Genomic DNA, 21,518 nt, shown 5'->3' with positions numbered 1-21,518 from the left:
CTTCCATATTGGAAGATCTAGTATCAATGGTGGTTGGGCATTAGCTTTCTATAGTTTGCTTTTTCATGAGTTTACCCTAAGATAACCAGTCTCGGGAAGAGAAGTGCACAGATCTTCACCTGTAAATCAGTTTCTATGGTGGAGATTTTACTATCACTTGCTCATGTTCACTTTTGCCTCTATATAGATGGCTTCATCTGAAAGGTTTAGCATTCCATTATCACTTCATGAGCAAGGCTATGGTCAATCTGACTCTTGGTGGGATGTCTTAATCCTATGTATGGGTGCTGTCTGGTTTCCCACAAAGCGCTCTCTCTACAGATTACACATAGCCCAGGACATCTTTATTAAACTGTCCTAGTAATAGGCATGTTGTACCTCTCTCTACAGAGATTGAACCAAATGCGCTTCACAAAAGTAAGAATGGACATGAAACCTTAACACAGACACCAATGAAACAGCCTACAAAGCTAACAGGAGCTGCTTACAGACAAGGTAAAAACTCTCCTGCAGCTACATTCAGTTAATAGTGCTGCTTGTCTGTCTCTTGCATACCCTTGCATCCTGTGGAAAGTGGTGGACCAAGATTCAGATTGGTAGTACGGTACAGGGTGTCAAGCTCGGCAACTGTTGCCAAAGTGTATAAAGGCCAAAACCTTTGTAATTAGTGGATTTCTTGCAATTGCCTATTGACGAGATCATAGGGTTAGATACAAATAATCCTCTTTTAACCCCCAGACTAGTGCACACAAGCTAAGAGAATCTATTGTTGTAGGAGTCTAAACTGGGGGCAACAAACAATTTCTTTTGAATTCCATCAACCATAAGCTATTTTCCTCGGTGACTTTTTTCCCCCTTTTTTAAAACAAACACAAATCTTCTTGCTGTTTTCCTTACATTGCCCCACTCTAGAATTTTAAGCCATTTGATACCAGCACCATGTTCTCATGCCCTTCCAGCCCCATACTACTAGCATAACTGCATCAGAAAACAATTGCCATCCTCCTTTTAATATTGCTTGAACTGTTGGCCAAGGGATTCAATATATTTTGATAGTTGGCTATAGAATAAATTCTCCATTTTCTTCTTTCTTAAGAATTTGGCCCCTAACTAGCAGGTTTTCTCGCAGGATTATGACTGACTTGACTTAAAATACTAATTAAGCCTCATCCTTGTAAATTAGGTAAATGTCAGAATGCTCTTTTCACAAACTGGTAAACTAGGGAGTAACCAACCCTGCTTGGGCCAAGAGCAGGGACTGAACCTGCTCCTTTCGGAGCTAAAGGCATGGAATGCAGCCACTTGAGTCGACTGACCAAGTCCCCCTACATGAAAGCAGTAGCAGACTTTCAAAACTTATATGGACCAGCCTCTACTATAATGACCATTTTCTAATGTAGGTTACCTGCTTTCCTTAATGGAACTTACTCATTACTGTAGGTGGTCTTAAAAGTAAGTGACAGCACTGGGACTAACACTTTTTGCATTCCTGAGTCAGCAAGGATTTCAGAAAGGCCCCTAGTAGTTAAGATTTTTGGCTCCAAACACAGTTCCGTTTATCCATGGTGCTAAGAGACATTTTGCTTTCAGAAGGTTCTATTGAATAAACCTTGGACAGCTTTCTTTGAGAAATAGAAAGGACACAGAGTGCATGATTTTAAAGCACCACCTCTCACGGCTCTGTACTTTGAGGAGGAGACACAGGGAATGCTTGGCTTTATTTTTTTGGAGGGGATGGGGTGGATGAGAGCAGATCCAAGTACATCCAGAGTAGAAGGATCCTCTTGTGGTTAAGGCACTGGACTAAATCAGAAGAATTGGATTCAGTTCTGCCTCTGCCCAGATGTCCTGTGTGATCTTGTACAATTCACTTAATCCTTTCTACCTCAATTCACCATCTGTAAAAGGTGTAATATTTCCTGTCTGCCACCCTTTGTCAGTCTTGTCTATTTAGACTGCAAGCTGTGCAGGGCAGAAACAGTCTCTTGCTGTGCTTATGTACAGCACCTTGCATAACTGGGTCCCAATCTTGGCTGGGGCTTAGGCTACTGTAATACAAATATGATGATGATGAAGAACAACAATAATTTTGGCCCTTGACTCAACCTGTCCCATCTGCCACACACTTAACACACACAAAAAGCTTCTCTACCACAGATGAGCAGACAGCGTTGAAGGAAAAGAATGGTGAAAACATGGAGAAAAAGCAAAAGAACCCTTAAAAAACCAAGACACTATCTTTGGCAAAGTCCCAAGTGCTATTGCTCACTGTTTTAAAAATCCAGCCTGTTCAGGAGTTACTACCACCAGCTCGGGTAGCTCGCACTGTTACCAGAGAACACAGGCAAGCAATATGTGCTGCTAAGCCATGGTAACTGGCTAGGGTCACCAGATAGAAAGTGTGAAAAAATTGGGATGGGGGTGGTTGGGGGGTAATAGGTGCCCATATAAGAGAGCCCCAAATATCAGGACTGTCCCTATAAAACTGGGACATCTGGTCATCCTACAACTGACACTCATGCTGATAGTTTCAGCAGAGGTCAGGGATTTGAATGACCATTGAGACTGAAATATCCCTACAGAATGGTGCCTCCAGGACAGTGTGGGGGCTATGATAGAATTGTATAAAATCATGACTGGTGTGGAGAAAGTAAATAAGGAAGCGTTGTTGTTTATTCCTTCTCATAACACAAGAACTGGGGGTCACCAAATGAAACTAATAGGCAGCAGATTTAAAACACACAAAAGGAAGTATTTCTTCACACAACGCACAGTCAACCTGTGGAACTCCTTGCCAGAGGATGTTGTGAAGGCCAAGACTATAACAGGGTTAAAAAAGGAACTAGATAAGTTCATGGAAGCTACGTCCATCAATGGCTATTAGCCAGGATGGGCAGGGATGGTGTCCTTAGCCTCTGTTTGCCAGAAGCTGTGAATGGGTGACGGGATGGATCACTTGATGATTACCTGTTCTGTTCATTCCCTCTGGGGCACCTGGAATTGGCCACTGTCAGAAGACAGGATACTGGGCTAGATGGACCTTTAGTCTGATTCATTATGGCCATTCTTATGTAGTGGGTGGGGATGCTCACACAGTTGCTAGCAATGCAGTACCTCTTTCATACAGAGAGCATCAATTACCAACATAGCGACCTCAGCACTGGAGTCATTTAATTTGCTTAGATATGGAATAGAGATGGGGTACACACTACTTCTTCGGGTTCCTAGCCTAGCCACCCAGCCTTCTACGCTGTGAACTGCAGGCTTTTTCCCGTTGTCAGCATTCCGTGCTCATGTATAATGTCTGGGGTGAGGGGTGGTGAGGTCAATGCTAGCTTTAGCAGGGATTTCACAAGCTTCAGTGGTGGAGGAAATGACAAAGTACTAATGCTACTACACAGAGATTATGGCTTTTAAAAGATATTGCTGTGGGATGCAAAAAGCCCTATTGTATACAAGATTAAAGGGGGACACAGCTCTCACTGGCAGTTTTTTCTTTTCTCTTGTTTACCACGCTCACACAGATGCTTCAAAATATTTCCCTATTGATTTGGTCTCTATCCGCTTGAGAAATGCTGCATTTGATTTCCCCCTCTGTGCATGGAGCACAAGCCACTATAGCTCTGTTCTTCTTGTGCTCTTATCTGTGTGCTTTCTAAGCAGGGAAAGCATTCTTTGCTTTCCCAGAAAACATCCACTAACTTACTGAGCCTGTTGCCTAAGGCTGGACAGGTTGGTAAGAGACCAGTGTCAGACAAAGAATAAATCGTCACACTGGAAAATTGTCCAGATCAATGAATATGTGACGGCTTGAGCTGGATAGCTTTGTTAGGTTTCTCCCCATTTATACCCAGTTCATTCTGGGACTGTCCTGAGTCATTGGCTGTTCAGATGGACTGTCAGGCCAGATTTGCGAACTCTTTTTTGGTCTCCCCTCTTAAAGGCCTGGCAAGCTGGGCACACAGTCACTTTGGGGATGTTGCCCATCTTGCTTCCAGTAGCTGGATTGCTGGGGCTTTCTGCAAAGCACTGTGCTTGCCTTTTAGCATTGAAAACTCATCCTCTGACTGTACCAGAGTGTTTCACTTCTATCATTCCAGGCAATAGAGACCTGGGGAATGCTTAAATACTAAATTATGGGGACTATACAATATCTTTATTGGGGAGAAGCAAAAGTTTGCCCTCAGTTGCACCTGTGCATTTCAACTGGCTTCAGAGGACTGCACGTTTGTAACTGAGGACAAAATTTCTCTCTGTCTTGCTAGAGAGACATTTAGTGCCCTGGGTCTCAGTGATGACTAGAAGACTGAAGCAGTAACATGCAGTACTAAAAAAGAAAAGGAGTACTTGTGGCACCTTAGAGACTAACAAATTTATTAGAGCATAAGCTTTTGTGAGCTACAGCTCACTTCATGTACTAACAAGCTATTTCCCATTGGCAATATTGTCCTCTTAGGATCTCTGATCTAAGACATAACTAATAGGAGTTGTAGAGCAGTAAAAATTCTTTCCCAATGCTTCTCTGACCAGCATATGCTCTTCTGTGCAGAATGTCCATTGGAAGTGGAGTTAACAGAGCCCAGAGGTTTCTTCTCATCCCCTTGCTCATCAGGCTACATGGGAAGCTTGAATTGCTCTTGGGTGCTCAGAATGTCCCCCAGAGGCATGGCAAAGCTCACAGTAAAGCATCTGTCAATACCAGCCTCCCGGAACTGCCAAGTGGAGCTCCTAGGGATATATGAAGAGAGCCAAAGAGGAAGAAAAGTAGTAGGTAATCAATCTAACTGGTTTCAGAGTAGCAGCCGTGTTAGTCTGTATTCGCAAAAAGAAAAGGAGTACTTGTGGCACCTTAGAGACTAACAAATTTATTAGAGCATAAGCTTTCGTGAGCTACCGCTCACTTCATCGGATGCATTTCTCCTTGGGATGTTGAATCTTTTTTTAAAAGTGGCCAATGTCCATAGAGTGACTGACTGTGCTACACTGCAGACTGAATTTACTTTAAGCTAAATCTTAAGGCCATATTCTCTGCTGAGTGCATGTTTGACTTAGTTCTGCTGAGGTCAATGCATCAGTTTAGAGCAGCAGAGAGTCGGGCCCTTAATCGAGTTGTATGAATGGTAAGGGAGGATGTGTGGAAATCATGGTGTAGCATTTGGATAGATATGCAGGTACTATAGATTACTTTCTGGCCTAAGCCCATGTTTCTTGACTTTTATCCAGGTGATGTACCCCTTACCTGAAGTAAAAACATTTTACAATCCCCCTTACAGTTCACTTTTGTAAGAAATGTATCAATGATAATGATAGGGTTATATACTTATGGCTTCTGATTTTAGTTTTTAACCAATAAAACACCCCGATCTGAAAATAAAAAAACCCAGTGACTTCATTATTCAACCAACATGGGAAATGGCTACTTGTATCTAAAGGTTTGTCTATACAGAGCAGTAAATTACTCCTGAGGGAATTCTGTGCCACTGCACATGCACAGAATTTATGTCCCCTGAAGATTTTTGCTTCCCTGCAGAAAAATGACTTTCTGATGGGGAAGCAAAAGGAAGCCAGAAGAGCAGCCATGTGACCCTCCCCAGCAGTATGTCTTTGGGTGCCCAGGACAGCCAGAAAAGAGGTAAATCACTATGGGGCAGGAGGCAGGACTGGGGAAGACCCAGCTGGTGGCTCCTACCTTGCACCGAGCTCAGCTGCTAGTCTTCCTCTTCCCCTGCACGGCATCTGGAGCTGTCTCATACCCAACCCCAGATTTCTCCCCTGGCTGTAAGAAGTTCTGTAAACTCCCCCTCCTCCCCCGTGCTTCCTGCGCCCATAGCTCCTCAGCTACGGGGTGCGGGGGGAACACTGTGTACAGGGAGATGCTCCCTTATCCTCCCAACTCCTGTGTATCCAGACCCCCTCATACCTAGACCCTCCTGCTGCGGCTTGCCCCCTGCCCCTGGACCACCCCAATGAGCCACCCACACCAGTATACCAAGACCCAACTAGCTGTAGCTAGACCCCGCCACTGAGCCCCCCCCACATCCAGACTCCCCTGCTGAGATCTATCCCCCCACACCAGACACCCCTCCTGCTGAGCCCCCAACTACCTTCACCTGGACCCCCTTCAGAGTCCCATTGCACCCAGAACCCCTCAACAAGCCCCTGTGCATTCAGATCCCCACCACACCCAAATCCCCCAATGAGCCGCTCATACCCAGATCGCACCGCACAGAACCCTCTCAACCCACACCTGGATCCCCCCACATTAAGCTCCTCCACACTTGGATCCTGCCTTGCTGAGCCTGCCTGCCCACCCCTTGTGCACCTGGTGCAGAGGGGCAGGGCTCTGGGGTGTTTCTGGGGCAGGCCCAGTCCTTGGATTGTGCCAGGGTTGGGTGCAGCCTTGCCACTGAGTCCATGTCCTGAGGGGAAGCTGCACAGTGATCTCCCACCTTTGTGCAGCCAGTGGCCCGTGTTCCCCAATGCCATGCTGGAGCCTCCACGTTTGACAAAACGTGCAGAATTTTAAAATATTGTAGCACACTTTTTTTTTTTAACAGAATGCCCTCCGGAGTAAGTAATGCAGACTACGGGGGGTTGATGTGTGTTTTATCCATGTAGACCCGCCAGTGCAAGCTAAAAGTTTCCTACTGCACTTCAATGTAGTGCTGTTTAAGACATTACTATGTTAAAACCCATAAGGGAACATTGCAAAGAGATCACTTGTTACAGTGTATACTAGTGTAATGAGTAAGACTGTCTACGCTACAAATTACTTAGGTATAATTTACATTGCTCTGGAGTGTGAATAATCCACACCCGGAGCAACATAAATTACTTACCTGAGCACCAGTATGAACAGCACTATGTCAGTGGGAGAGCTTCTCCCACTCACATAGCTGCTACTTCTTGTGGAGGCAGGAGTTAAGTTGATCAGAGCTCTCTCTCTTTGGCTTAGAGCATCTTCACCAGAAGAACTACAGTGGTGCAGCTGTGCTGTGGATAGTGTAGACCTAGCTTAATGCAGATAATATACTGTTACCCCTTTTGGCCCAAGCAGCTACTAAAAAATTTGAGGTCTAGTAGGCTGTTGCAGTTGGAAATAGAAATTGATGGAGTTCTATATTTTTCTTTTGAAGCAGTTTTGGTGGGTGGTTTTGTTTGTTGGTTTGGTTTTTTTTTCTTTTGTTTTTTACACAAAGGTTGTACAATGTCCTGTGCCTCTGAACACAGAGGGAACCCAAATAGCAGGGAAGAGCTGCTTTTGTGCAAAGCACCAAGAACACGCTTTTTTTTTTTTTTTTTTTTTTAAACTTGCACCTTGACCAAAAAACCTCCCCAGGTTTCTTCCAGGGTCAACCACTGTGCTTTCAGTTGCTCCTTTGGGCAGTCTTCCCCCTCTCTGTTATTGTCTGGCCTCAGTTTCTGTGTGATTTCCCCCTCCCACCACTTACCCAAAACAATACTCTGCCAAAAGTTCCTGGGTGGGTTCTCATGTACCTTCTTGTCTTCGTTACAGTAATAGAAGGGAGAGTTCACGCCTGCACATTTCAATGGGGTTTTAACTCAACCCATAACAAGGTTTCACCCAGCTCATAACACATTAGTCATTACATTATACAAAAAGAAGGCCCTGAAAAACCTATTTTTTGGTATCTACATAACTCAAAAATTTAAAAAAAAAAAAAACAAAACCAAAAAAACCCAGAAGACCTAAATATATTTAAGTGGTTGTTTTGAGAGAGTGACAGAGACCCTGGAAGTGTAAGGGAGTATGGGGATGGAGGAGGGAAACCTTTTTTTTGCTTTAGATTAACAAAATTTTCAATTCCTCATGACCCCACAATTGTCTTTTGCAACCCTCTAAACCCACTGGTTGAGAGAAACGGGTCTACATAAACAAATGAGATAATATTGTGCCTATATTTAAAAATAGGCAGAAAGTATGGAATAGGGCTGGAGAGAGGGGTCAGAAAGAAAGCAAGGTGCCAGCTGCAGCATCGTTTTACTGATTTCGTGCAGATTTACAAACCGATTCGTAGACTTGAACACCTGAAGGGACCCTCATGATCATCTAGTCTGACCTCCTGCACATTGCAGGCCACAGGACCTCACCCACCCCCTTCTATAGTTCAGGTGCACAACGTTCTGTACTATACAACCATAAATAAAATAGAAACTGGAGCTGCTATGTGCAGAGGAAAAGGAAAATTCAGAACAAGAACCTTGGAATCCCTGTGAGGAAATGGATGGGTGGATGGCTTTTTCTTCTCTATCTAAAAGCCCTGTGCTGATGGTGGGGTCAGGAAGAGGCAAATGATTAGCTAGCAGCATGCTCCCATTGCTGCTTGAATGCCAGCTTTATTAGCGTTCTCCTTCCCATTCTGTGTGTGCTATGAGTAGAACAGGAAGTGGAGTGAATTGTAAGTGTTTCAGGAGAGGGCTTGGTGTACACTTGGAGAAACTTTCTAACTTGTTAAAACAAAACAATGCCCCCACGCAGACTGCTTCTGGGGAAAAGGAAGGGCTAAAAGCCACAAGGGGGAAATCGTGGTAGCAGTTGATGTAGTTAATCATAACAGAACAAGGAGTGTGGGGAAACAGACCTGAGATGTGGGGACTTCTTCTGTCCTTGAGACCTACAGTTCCCTTGGCAGTCTGCAACCTCCATTGGAGGTTAGGATTAAAATTCAAAATGATCTGGACAAACTGGAGAAATGGTCTGAAGTAAATAAGGACATAATTCAATAAGGACAAATGCAAAGTACTCCAATCAGTTGCATACGTACAAAATGGGAAATGGCTGCCTAGGAAGGAGTACTGCAGAAAGGGATCTGGGGATCATAGTGGACCACAAGCAAATGAGTCAGTGTAACACTGTTGCAAAAAAGCAAACATCATTCTGGGATGTATTAGCAGTAGTGTTGCAAGCAAGACATGAGAAGTAATTCTTTCTCTCTACTCCATACTGATTAGGACTCAAGTGGAATATTGTGTCCAGTTGTGGGCGCCACATTTCAGGAAAGAGGTGGACAAATTGGGGAGAGCCCAGAGAAGAGCAACAAAAATGATTAAAGGTCTAGAAAACATGACCTATGAGGAAGATTGAAAAAAATTGTTTGTTTAATCTGGAGAGGAGAAGACTGAGGGTACATACCTTTTCAAGTACATAAAAGGCTGTTACAAGAAGGAGGGAGAAGAATTGTTCTTTTTAACCTCTGAGGATAGAACAAAAAGCAATGGGCTTAAATCTGAGCAAGGGAGGTTTAGGTTGGACATTAGGAAAAAATTCCTAAATGTCAGGATGGTTAAGCACTAGAATAAATTGCCTAGGGAGGTGATAGAATCTCCATCATTGGGGATTTTTAAGAGCAGGTTAGACAAATACCTGTCGGGGATGGTCTAGATAATACTTAATCCTGCCATGAGTGCAGGGAACTGGACTTAGATGACCTCTCAAGGTCCTTTTCAGTCCTATGAGCCACGCTCATTGTAAACAATGCTCTGCTTCTGATATGCCTAAAGGAAAAGCTATTTTCAGACTTCTATCCAGCTTCTTGCACTGAGCAGGCAGAGCGGAGACATTCCTTTAGCCCCATCTGCATTTATTCAGAAAAGCTTGAGACAAGGGAAATCAAAACATTGGGAATGAGGGGATCCAGACAGGACAGAATGCAACAGGGGTCTGGAAACCATGTCCGATTCAGAGGCCCACACACAGGGTGTCCCACAGCAGAGGCCCACATTTTAATCCAAACTGGCCCTCTGGATGGCATCTGATCTCAACTATTTGTGGGACATAGGATGACCAACAGTTCTGTTTCCTACCTTGTCCTTAAGTTATTGCATCATAATGGAGTTTTGTTTTATATGTAAGCTTGGAAGGATTTGGTTATCAGTAAATAGTGATTTTACTGTGTACAAACTGACAAAGTATTTCCATAGATGGCTACCAAAATTTTCACCTCGGCAAAGTAGGAGAAATGTTGCTTGAGAACTTCTTAGTTCAATTTAAGGATATTTGTTTTGTATGTTTTGAAGAGGTGTTGACAATTTTGTGTTTAATGGTTAATAAAGCTTTAACTCGTTGAATTTCATTGTCTGTTATTAATCTGACCTCTACAACTTTCACAGGGTGAAAACTATGATCAATAAAAATTAAAAAATGCTTACATCATATCCAAAATTGATTTTAAAAAATCAATCATTAAGCTTGGCAGAACTTGTTTTGTTTGTTTTTCATAAAGAAAAACACTGAAAAATACAAACAGATAAGTGACTTGCAGCCTGTATATGTTTCCAGATACTGCACGTATTAGGCTTTATTTCATATCCTTGCAACAAAGCCCGTTGCCAACTGTGTCCACATATCTATTCAGGGGACACCATCATAGGGCCTAATCACATCCGCCACGCTATCAGGGGCTCGTTCAGCTGCGCATCTACCAATGTGATATATGCCATCATGTGCCAGCAATGCTCCTCTGCCATGTACATTGGTCAAACTGGACAGTCTCTACGTAAACGAATAAATGGACACAAATCAGGTGTCAAGAATTATAATATTCAAAAACCATTTGGTGAATACTTCAATCTCTTTAGTCACTCGATTACAGACCTGAGGTGGCTATTCTTCAACAAAAAAAACTTCAAAAACAGACTCTAATGAGAGACTGCTGAATTGGAATTAATTTGCAAACTGGATACAATTAACTTAGGCTTGAATAGACTGTAAATGACCCATCCACTCCCGCAAAGTAAAACTCTTTTCCCCATGTTATTTCTCCCGCTCCCACTGTTCCTCAGACGTTCTTGTCAACTGCTGGAAATGGCCCAGCTTGATTATCACCACAAAAGGTTTTCTTCCTTTTCTCCCTCCCCCCCCCCCACCTGCTGCTAATAGCTCATCTTAAGTGATCACTCTCCTTACAGTGTGTATGGTAACACCCATTGTTTCATTGTGTGTGTGTGTGTGTGTGTGTGTACAAATCTCCCCACTGTATTTTCCACTGAATGCATCCGATGAAGTGAGCTGTAACTCACGAAAACTTATGCTCAAATAAATTTTAGTCTCTAAGGTGCCACAAGTACGACTTTTCTTTTTGTATTAATTTTGTAACTATTATGCAACTAAAAGTTGCACTTAAAGGATTTTTCTCCAGAGCAGTTTCTAATATTTCTCTTTTTGCTTGGGTTTGTTTCTCTCCTAGCTGAACTATGTGGTGTCCTGCAGTCGCCTACAACCTTTCTGAGTCGTGGCCCTGTGGTGAAAGTGGTGTTCCATTCTCTGACCCTTGCTGCCTTTGGCATTGAGTACATGGTCTTCAGAGTCCAAGGTATGGTAAGGTGACACACACACTGCTTGAGAGAGAGAGAGAGATGGCTGGTAGAGAGTGAGCTGAGCCATTTGACCTCCACTTCAAACTAACTTATAAAATTTCAGGATTCTGCTTGCTTCCAAAAGGCAGTGGGGTGGATATAGAAGAGGGAACTCTCTTCTGGGGGAACCAACTGAGTTCTTATTGAGCACCAAAATGAGCTCTTATTTTACTGAGTCCTACATGAGAAATTAGAAAAACACTGAATGAAGAAAGCTGGAATGACCCTAAAATTGGCTTTGATATTTCTTTTTACAAAGAACGTAAATAACAAGCAGAAATGTCTTGAATAACGGAAAATAATCACTATTGGTATCAAATTAGTTGGCTGTCCAACTGTGTTGTTTTCCAGACTAATTTTAATTTTAAAATGAGGCATTTTAATTTTCAGCTTTCTTTAGACGGACTTTAATCTTCTAGGGGCAATCATGTGGTATTGTCTGGGCCATTGGTGGAAGTGTATTTAAAAGACAGTTGTAAATTGAATCCCAAAGTTTCTTTCTAGGGCCAAAGATTGGAAAGGCAGTGAAACGCCCCAAGGATGTGGACCAAGAATTGTTACGCTGTAGGGATGTCCTTCTCACAGACCTGGAAGGATTGATCCAGTCACCAGGATATCCCCATGGCTATCCTAACACCACCAGGTGAGAGTGAACTTGTTTAATTCCATTTCTTGAAACTCTTAAACTAGGTTCTACAAAACTGTGGATGATCTGGGGTGAACAAATATGACTTTTTCCATATCTAACTTCTGTGTTTCATTACACATCTTTTGGAAAAACTGAACAGGTTCCACAATTGCCTTCTGTGGCTCCTATCTGCCTCTCACATAAAGGCATGGTGATCAGAAGGGCTAGTGCTGCTATACCCTTTCTAACAATTAGTGGCCAAATATGGCATCATTCTGGTTGAAACCATTCATCATGTTGTCAGATGAAATGCTGAAAGGGACTTTCCCTCCCCCTCCTCTGGCATAGAATAACTCAGGCAAGGTGGTAAAAAGGGCACTCTTGATCTGTTTTATCACAGTGCTTTTTGCAAGGCTCGTCTAGTTCCTAGCCCTTTCTTCCCCCAGCTTTTCCCGCTAGGAGGGAACGGTGAGTAGGGATGGTTGCTCAGTGAAGCATTAGGCAGCAAGGAAGCCTCATTGGCACTGGTCCAACTTGTTTCTGAATCAGTGTCATAATTTTATGTTCACTTTCATCAATTGGTTGATTATTTTATTCATAATTTCTATACCAGAAATGGATTCAAACCAACATCCCACCCTGGATTAGAATCTCCACTTCGTTGTCTGGGATTTGTTTTTGTTTTTTAAAACGGAGTCAAATTCTTTTCTTTCCTTGTTCCTTCCACCCCATTTTAGTAACAAACCCTTGGAAATGTGAGCTAGTTGTAGGATGCATGAGATTGGTTAATGAGTGTTTTGAATTTGTTCTTGCCCTGCAGCTGCCACTGGCGAATTGTAGCCCCGTTAAAATCCATCATTCGGCTTGATTTCCTGGCTTTCTGGACTGAAAAGACTCTGTCTGATTGCCATGGACAACTGATGGTGTATGAAGGATTTGGGCCAAGCAAGGAGTTGATAGGTGAGAGATTTGCTTGTGGTGCTGCTGAGAGTGGAAGAGGAAGAGGAAAACTCTTCCAGTTTTCTTAACAGACCGCTGGGCAATTTGCCACATGAAAAGAGGAATTCCAACTTTGTTTCTATTAATACTGACTTTAGGAGAGTGTCTTCTACTAATTCGTCGTCATTTCCATTTCTAGGAACCACTTCTGTAGCTCTGTAGTAGAGATGGGATTGGTTGATTGTTTCACTGTTCATGATAAATTTTCCTTCGAGGCAGGTGTCAGTAACCAAATTGTTGGCCATTCAATATCTTGGGAACAAATGCACATTCACATGTGGAGTGCTTCCTATGATGCTTCTCTCAACAATGCTGTGCATGACAGTAAGCAAGTGACAGTTGAACTGGAAATAAATTGCAGCAGATACTATTATGGGGCCCTCAAGGAATTTCTACTAATTATACATTGTCTCAAACAGTTCTAGCCTACAGGGCACTGAAGTGGCTCATTCTCCAATGAACGTAATGCCCTGTGATTAATCCATTGGTCTCCACATAAAAATGTGTCTAATATGAAAACTGTGAAACAAAAAAATAACTTCCAAAGAGACTGTTCCCTCCCTTGTGTGTAACCCTAACAGTCCAAACATTTAAATGGAAGAGTAACTAAAATCTCATTAGCACTATAGCATGACCTGTGTGTAAGAATATAGGATCGGTTAATTTTCAGCCATCAGAGATGTGTCTGTCTGAAAGCACGATCTTCCCCAACCACCACACCCTAAAGCTTTTAATGGTTACAGCAAGTCTGTTTTTACCTCTTTGGTTTTGGTTTGTTTTAGTCAAAGGGCACTTTCTCTGTTGTGAGAAGGGCACTCTTTTGTTTATAAGTGTGTACAATAAAGTTTGGAATTCTGCTCTATTTTAGCACTACACTACAAACGTAGGTCGGTGTAACTACGTCACTCAGCAGTGTGGATTTTCCATATCCCCTGAATGGCACAGGTTATACCAACCTAACCCCCAGTGTAACCGCACTATGTTGATGGGAGAGCTCCCATCGACATAGCTACCACTTCTTGGGGAGGTGGAGTACCTATGTCAACAGGAGAAGGTCTTCTGTCGGCAAAGGTAGTGTCTCCAATAAAGCTGCATCAGTGCAGCCGCAGCTCTGTAAATGTAAACAAGCTCCTCGATCTGTTAATCAGAGTAGAATGAACTCAAGGTGGCTCAACAGGCTGAGGTTTCATTTCTCACTGATGCATGAGGTATTTATACAGGTATAGTTTAAGGCTACATTTTTCTGAGGTGCGGTAAAACCGGTCTGGGTAAAATACAATAGCCTAGCATTGTGCCTTTCATGGTTACCAATTGGAATCCTACTACCTGGCAGGTAACTTCTGTGGGGAAATTTCACTCTATCCTTTAAAGTCTGATGGTCCAGTGGTGATGCTGACCTTCACATCCAGTGCTGAAGTGGCTACAGAAGGGTTTGTTCTGACCTACTCTTTCCATGATCTACAACCTGGTAAGTTGGTTGCAGATTTGGTTTTGAGTGGAGGAGTTGGAGTGGAGTATAAAGGAAGGTTATGCAAAATGTAAGAAAAATACATAGCAGGAGAGTCTCGTGACCATTTATAAAAAGAAAACAAACCTAAAGAAGAAGCTTTAATAAATGTTCATACAATATCTGGAAGATGTAAAACACTACAGTAGAGAGAGGCTTATCCTGTCTCCTCCAGAGAGGAGGCTTATTGAGCGTCAGAAGTCTGGTTCCAGCCCACTCTACTATTTACTAGGTATTCAAGCAATTCACCAAACTTCTGCATTTTCTTCTCATCTGTGAAATGAAGGTCACTAATTAACAGCCTAACCAATGTATGACCTCACCCATTCTGCTCTGCGTAAACTACTAACCCTATCACCATCCCTACTTGTTAACTACTTTCATGACCGTTCTTTTCCTTTCCCTCTCTCCTTATGCACTGAACTCCCTCCCTGAACTAGTATGCAAGTTTGCTTGCCTCCTTCAACCACCTTTCTCCCCCCCCCACACCCCAAGACTCACTTCTGCTGCACCTACAAGAATAAGTAGCTAACTAATACAACAGTTAAGGTTGGTTAGTTTTTAAAAATGATAGATAAAAAAATTGACTCTTTTTCTTCATCACTCATCACCCTTCTCTTGTAGTCCTGGATTGGAAGCCCTTTGGGGCAGGGACTGTCATCTTTGTGAGGATAACACCTAGCGCACTGGATGCTACTGTCATATTACGAAGTAACTTTTGATACCTTGGGATCAAAGACGACATAGATGTGAAAAATTATTGCTTTGTCTCTTAGGATACTTCTGTTTTTCATGAAAGTAAATCACTTTGTGATCACAACAACAAAATCCATCAATTTCCCCCGCCCCCTTTTGTTATGCCACATAACAAAACAAGCAGAACGTTTTGTCCATGTAAAAGGTCTATCCAATATAAACATACTGTCAGTTCTGGTAAGTGAGTTTATCCTTGTAAATTAATAAAACACAATCATATCTTTAAAACTTCTCCATTTTTTTGATTACATGTGTGGAGACCATACAGATCTTACTGTAAATATAGGGAAAACTACCTATCCCTGTGTCAGAGCATGGTTCTTAATGCCTACTCACTCAAGAGTTCGTGTCTACCCATTGAGGCATTCAGAATCCCTAGTTTATTTGTATGGTGAGTTTAACCATTAATAATGAGTATGGTAACTCTCTCATTTTAGGTTCTGCATTAGGAAAATTGAAAGCTGCTGAAAAAGGTAAGATCAGTTCTAGCTCTCTAAGCCAGCTATGCAGGGAGGGGAGATGCAAACAATCAAACCAAAAATAGCTTTTCTAAATGTCTCCTGGGTTTTGGTTGGGGGAGGGGCTTTGCTGTGGCTAACTTCGATACCAGAACGTAGCCAGTAATATAGCCATCTTAGTGCCTTAACAACTGCTCTTCATTCAGTCTGGGTGATACGTCCACAGTTCTGTTTCTTTGATATTAGCTGGCTGCTGCTTTTTCTGTTCCTGCATCGTGAGCTGCCACACAGGACCAGAGACGTGTGTTGGTAGCCAGAATGTAAAGGAATTCTTGGCTAATCTCAAAGCCAGCCTCAACTCCCTCAGATTTTGAGTGATGGGAAAGGAACTCTATCTGCTTTTCCCCCTCTGCTCTTGCATCCTGGAGTTCTAGCTAAACTGGGTAGGCTGTCATGCCATATGTGAACATCTGGGAGAAGGAGCATACTTTTTTTTAAAGCTTGAAAATGTGAACCCTAGTGTGACATCCAGTTTTTCTAGACCCTTCCCCATGTCATTCCCAAAGCCTGCAGTTCTTCCTCCCTCATTGCCCCCACCAAATATACCCAGCTCCATGCCACACCTTAGTCTTAATCTAAATGTGTGTGATGCCCAATTGCTAGTGGTGAAGTAACTGAAAGTGACTGTCCTTTTCACAACCTACATAAATGAAACATACAAGCAAAAGGACTTTGGAGAAGCCTGGAGTAAATAAAAAGGAAAATTTTATTTTAAAAATAAGTAAATTCTAGCCCTGCAGCCTTCTCTACTCTACTAAATAAAACTGAAGAAATACATCCACTGGTTTCAATGGGCTTAGCCCAAGGATGTTTTTCCAGGTATGAATTTGATCTAATTAGAAATGTTACTCTGTGGCTGAATTGTACTGGTTATAGGATCTCGGATAGCTTGACCTTTGGCTCTTCCCAGAGTTCAACACACTTCCCAAATGATGGGTCCTTTTCCTTCTTCTAGAACTGCTCTCCTATTTTAAATATACCTGTTAAGGGCACTATAACAAGCTGTGCGGAGAACTACGTTTGCTGTGCAGATAGAAGTTGGTATCAACAGGAGCTTTGTTCAAGCAGAAACCAATAGAATTTAAGTTCCACTCATAAGTCTGCTTGCTTTTGTTGTTAGAAAATCCTAGGGGATCAAGATTTTTCCAAAGCTGGGTGAAAATTTTTGGATGGAACTTTTTCACACCCCTTCCCCTCCAGCGCAAGGAGGGGGGGAGAAAAAAGCAGATTCAGGTTGACTGAGGCCTTTTGCAAACTTGTATAGAATTAACTGAATTGTTTCAGTGGAAGTAGGGGAGGGAGAGTTGAAAAAATCAAAGCATTTTGTTACGACTATTGAAAATAACTAAAATTTATAATGAAGTACAATTTTTGCTTTTGAAATGCTAAACTCAAAGAAAATGTTTTTTTCCTTTTGGATCTAACAAAATGCTTCCTTTGACTAAATAAAAAAAATCTCTCCACATCTCCCAGTTATGCCAGCGATCAAAAAAAAAAAAAATCAGTTGTTTGTACAGCTCTAGCATTTTCAGACCATTTTTAATGAATGTTAGAGAAGACAGATTCCTGTCAGGGCAAAATCTCAACCACTGAAACTTATATTTTTCTCTTTAAGGATGTCCAATCTTGGATCTAATTCCAGTTGGATCAGCTGAGATAACATCTCCTAATTACCCCAACACTTATCCCAACATGCTGAATTGCACCTGGACAGTTTATTCCACTTCAGGAAATAGGCTGAAAGCTGTGATCAGAGACTTGGTAACAGAAAATGCAAGAGACTGCATTTGGGATGCTTTGAACATCTATGATGGTCCAAATAACTCTTCAGGACTGCTCGGTATGTTGATCTCGCGCGCGTGTGCTCTCTCTCCTGCCTTGTCTCAGGGAAGTTGGCCAACATATGATGTGGGGAACTAAACAAGGTGAGGGAGAGCGAAATATGAGTTACTGTAGGTTTTCCAAAGGTAATGAGTGCTTCTGGAATTGTTCTACAGTTCCTATTGGGTGGGGACTGGGATGGACCCTGAAGAAATTTGAACTCAGGGTCTTCTCTCTAGAACTATTTATGGGTGTAACAGTAAGAGGGAGCTGCTGTCTCATACTATCTTTCTGTTTCCATTGTTCCTTTGTTCAGTCTTGTGTCTCTTATGATCTGCTGCACTACATTCTATATGTGCATCTGATCTAATATGCAGTTCATGGACAGATACTACTCCTTTATGTTTTGAATAGTGAAGGTAGTCTTACTGTTTGGCATAAACAAGTAGGATTGTTTTAGAATGTAAGCGTCTCCTTTTCTTGAGTATGGCCCTTTTTTTTTTTTTTTTTTTTTTTTTTTTTTTTCCTTCTGCAGCTTTGACAGAGGACCCTTAGAGGCTGAAGCTGTTAGTTTGATGATTAAGGAAGTACTGTGTCTTGTGAAACACAACTATACGGAGGACTTTGTCAAAGCTTTTCCTCAGACAGTTTACTAACAAACTGCCCAGAGCATCTCACAACTGAATATTCTTGGGAGGAGAAAAATATTTTCACCCTCTTCAGGAAGAATATTAAAATACGCCTGTACTTAAAGCATTATCCCCACATCCTGTAGCAGTAGACTTATCCTGGAGCACTCAGACATTGAATGACTTTGGGCAAATCATTTAAGATCCTAGCAGAGCTAGCAAAAGAACTGTAATTGGACCCTTACCCCGGGAGTCTCCATTGTCGTCATAATGTTTTGACATATCTAATTGACCTGGGTTTTATTTTCAAAAATGTGGCTGCCCTAGGAATAAGTTTAGCACAATTTGACAAACAAATTTGCTTTGTCACTGTGTAAGTGCTCACTTCATAATTTGCAGCTAGTTTATGTGGCCAAAAGAAGTCTCTTAGCCTGTTATCAAGCAGCAGCTACCTGACTCTACATTTCAAGACGGACAGGTCTGTGGGGAACAGAGGCTTTAAAATTCTGTTTGAAGAGGTGAATCGGTGGCCAGCACAGAAGAGTAGAAGTGGCATAGAACTTGAAAGCAAATGTAAGTAATGCTGAAGGGCTTTCTCTTTCCCAGTCCAAATAGCCGCCTTGTATCTAAATAGTAGCAGAGGTCTCCAGGAAGGGAAACTTGAATGTATAAAAGTCTGCTGAGGTGACCTGTCTCCTGAAGGAATTGTCCTATACTCAGCTGAGGATGCCATGATGGCCAGTTTTCATTCTCAGCTATGGATTTGGTTGGTTGTTGTACTACTAGAGGTATGTTGCTGAGGTGTTGATTTTCAGGCCTCTGCATAATTCCAGTCATGAGTGGATCAAATAGCAATATTCTTACTGAATTAATGTACAAGGCTGAACACTGGATCTTAGCTTAGTGGAGGAAGAATGTGGTTAACATACCTAATTTTACTTTTTTTTTATGGTCCTGACCACCGCACCAAAAGCTTAACTGAAAGAATGGTTCTCTAGATGCTGATTGCACCCACAGGAAACCAATAAACTCTTCCATGTCTGCTCGTATCTCTTTAACAAGAGCTCATCCAACAATTCTTACTAAAGGGATGTGGCCTCTCCTGTGGCTTTGGAGGCAGGCCAGAGGTGTCTGTCACAAGTCTGTGTGACCCAAAGGCTAGTTCTATAGATGCTGGAACTAGGGGTGCAGCAGCAGCCCCTCATTTGAAGTGGTTGCCATCATATACAGGGTTTACAGTTTTGTTGAATGGCTTTCAGCACCTACTCTATAAAAATGCTTCCAGAACTACTGACCTGTGGAATGTTCTAGAATATCTTCCATAGAGATCCAAAAAGAGGCACTGATGCACCTTGTCCATTACTGACAGATTTCAGAGTAGCAGCCGTGTTAGTCTGTATTCGCAAAAAGAAAAGGAGTACTTGTGGCACCTTAGAGACTAACAAATTTATTTGAGCATAAGCTTCCGTGAGCTACAGCTCACTTCATCGGATGCATTCGGTGGAAAATACAGTGGGGAGATTTACTTACACACACACACACACACACACACAGAGAGAGAGAGAGAGAGAGAGAGAGAGAGAGAACATGAAACAATGGGTTTTAACATACACACAGTAAGGAGAGTGATCACTTAAGATGAGCTATTACCTGCAGGTGGGGGGAAGAAAACCTTTTGTGGTGATGATCAAGGTGGGCCATTTCCAGCAGTTGACAAGAATGTCTGAGGACCGGGGGGGGGAGGGGGGAGGAATAATATGGGGAAATAGTTTTACTGTTCTTGACGATTTCCTCTACTACACTTGCAGTACCAATGAAAACAGCTTGACCAGGAATTTTTTAACTGACTGTTGTTCCCTTAAATTTCTCACAGGTCCACCTACTAAGTTAACAGCTTCTGAGGAAAGTAAATATTGTTCATTTAAGGTTTCAACTATCTCTCTCTTCTCTCACACCAGCCCCTCCCACAGTAAACACCTATTGGAAAATTAATGGTGTGGGAAGCAGATGATTCGCCTAGTTTTTCAGGCTCTCCCCCCTTAATCCCACCAGATGTACTTGGATCTTGGTACTCTTGATAGGGTGTTTCTTCTGTCTGAGCACATCTGATATTTCACTGTCTGGATTATTATGCATGTTTAGCTTTGTCAAGCTATGACCAATAAAATATGACTAACAAAATGAAACCAATTCCAGACAAATGTGGCATTCCAGTGGTGGATCCATTCCCAGTGGACAAGTCTGAGATGAATGTGAAAGCAGTTGGAGAAGAGCCAGGCAAGCCAAGGGTGGTTGGTGGCAGACCAGCACCTCAAATGTCCTGGCCCTGGCTAGTCAGTCTACAGTACAAGAATGAGCACTTCTGTGGAGGCTCTCTGATTGCTCAGAAGTGGGTCCTAACAGCTGGACACTGTAACTTCAGGTGGGCAAAGTCTTTAACCCTTACAACGATACCACAGTGGTACGTGGTAGCCTGCAGACTTTGGCAGCCTCTAAATTATTGTTGCTCCCTGACGAGCAAAACCACTTCATACTACTACTTGCTTCACAACTGTCCCAGAAGTGTGTATTTACCACCTCCTCCTCCCTGCTGCTACAGCCCTTTTGTACCTTCCTCCTCCTCCTCAACACATACAATTTCCAGGGATCTTCCATCAGGGCACATGGTGGATACTAAGGTTTAATTCATCTTGGGTACTGGGTGACCAGTGTAATCACCCCCATTATCAGTAAACATCTCCTCCTAAAATAACTTCTTCTGGCACTAATAGGTCTCTCCACAAGTTTGCTTTTACACATAATAGTATGGCTAGCCTAGTGTGGTGCCTCTACCAGCCCAAGCCAAAGAGTTAATTATTACTCTACATGTGAGGGTTAACTTAACTTGATGTATGTCTTGAGATCTCTTCACTATTCGGTGGTGGTGAGATTGTGGCAGTTGCACCAGAATTTCATAAAGCATTGAGCTGAATTGTCTGGCATGACTCGGTAACAGAGAGAGATGCAGAATGATTCTTGGAAAGGTTTGGCACATTTGTTGTGTGGCCTGAATATTTGTGTCAGTGTAGACTTCAGCAAAACTAAAATCCAATTTCTGTATAGTGATTAGTGTCACTAAAACTGAGTTTCAAGAATACTGGACTGCCTTGTTTAAAAGTACACATGAACAGTAGTGCAAACATTTTGGAAATTGAAAGTTGATCTCTCTCTCCTTTTTTTTTTTTTTATACAATATGGTAACTTCTGATTGTTTTGGGTGGAATTTTCAAATAGCATAAATCCCT

The 21,518-nt window shown here is 42.3% G+C and overlaps 1 protein-coding gene across 7 annotated transcripts in view; it reads left to right on the top strand.

The window, feature by feature from the left end:
• The window catches only part of OVCH1 (ovochymase 1), a 56,118-nt gene that overhangs the window by 30,290 nt on the left and 4,310 nt on the right, over positions 1–21,518 (top strand). For 6 of the 7 annotated variants that reach the window (XR_006282503.1, XM_043518048.1, XM_043518038.1 and 3 more), the window contains exons 21-31: positions 391–495; positions 4,550–4,771; positions 11,208–11,333; positions 11,881–12,019; positions 12,825–12,964; positions 14,337–14,471; positions 15,704–15,739; positions 17,400–17,624; positions 18,634–18,807; positions 20,108–20,140; positions 20,431–20,656. Coding sequence is in view for 6 of the 7 variants with exons in the window: in XM_043518048.1 (XP_043373983.1) it covers positions 391–495; positions 4,550–4,771; positions 11,208–11,333; positions 11,881–12,019; positions 12,825–12,964; positions 14,337–14,471; positions 15,704–15,739; positions 17,400–17,624; positions 18,634–18,807; positions 20,108–20,140; positions 20,431–20,656 (1,561 nt within the window). In the remaining variant the exon portion in view is untranslated. The remainder of the gene's footprint in view (positions 1–390; positions 496–4,549; positions 4,772–11,207; positions 11,334–11,880; positions 12,020–12,824; positions 12,965–14,336; positions 14,472–15,703; positions 15,740–17,399; positions 17,625–18,633; positions 18,808–20,107; positions 20,141–20,430; positions 20,657–21,518) is intronic. The other variant, XM_038369620.2, reaches the window with a different exon arrangement.

This window comes from Dermochelys coriacea, chromosome 1 (assembly GCF_009764565.3).
Source record: "Dermochelys coriacea isolate rDerCor1 chromosome 1, rDerCor1.pri.v4, whole genome shotgun sequence".
Taxonomy (NCBI): Eukaryota; Metazoa; Chordata; order Testudines; family Dermochelyidae; genus Dermochelys; species Dermochelys coriacea.
Note: the sequence above shows the minus strand (reverse complement) of the source record. Positions and strands in the feature narration are given on the sequence as shown.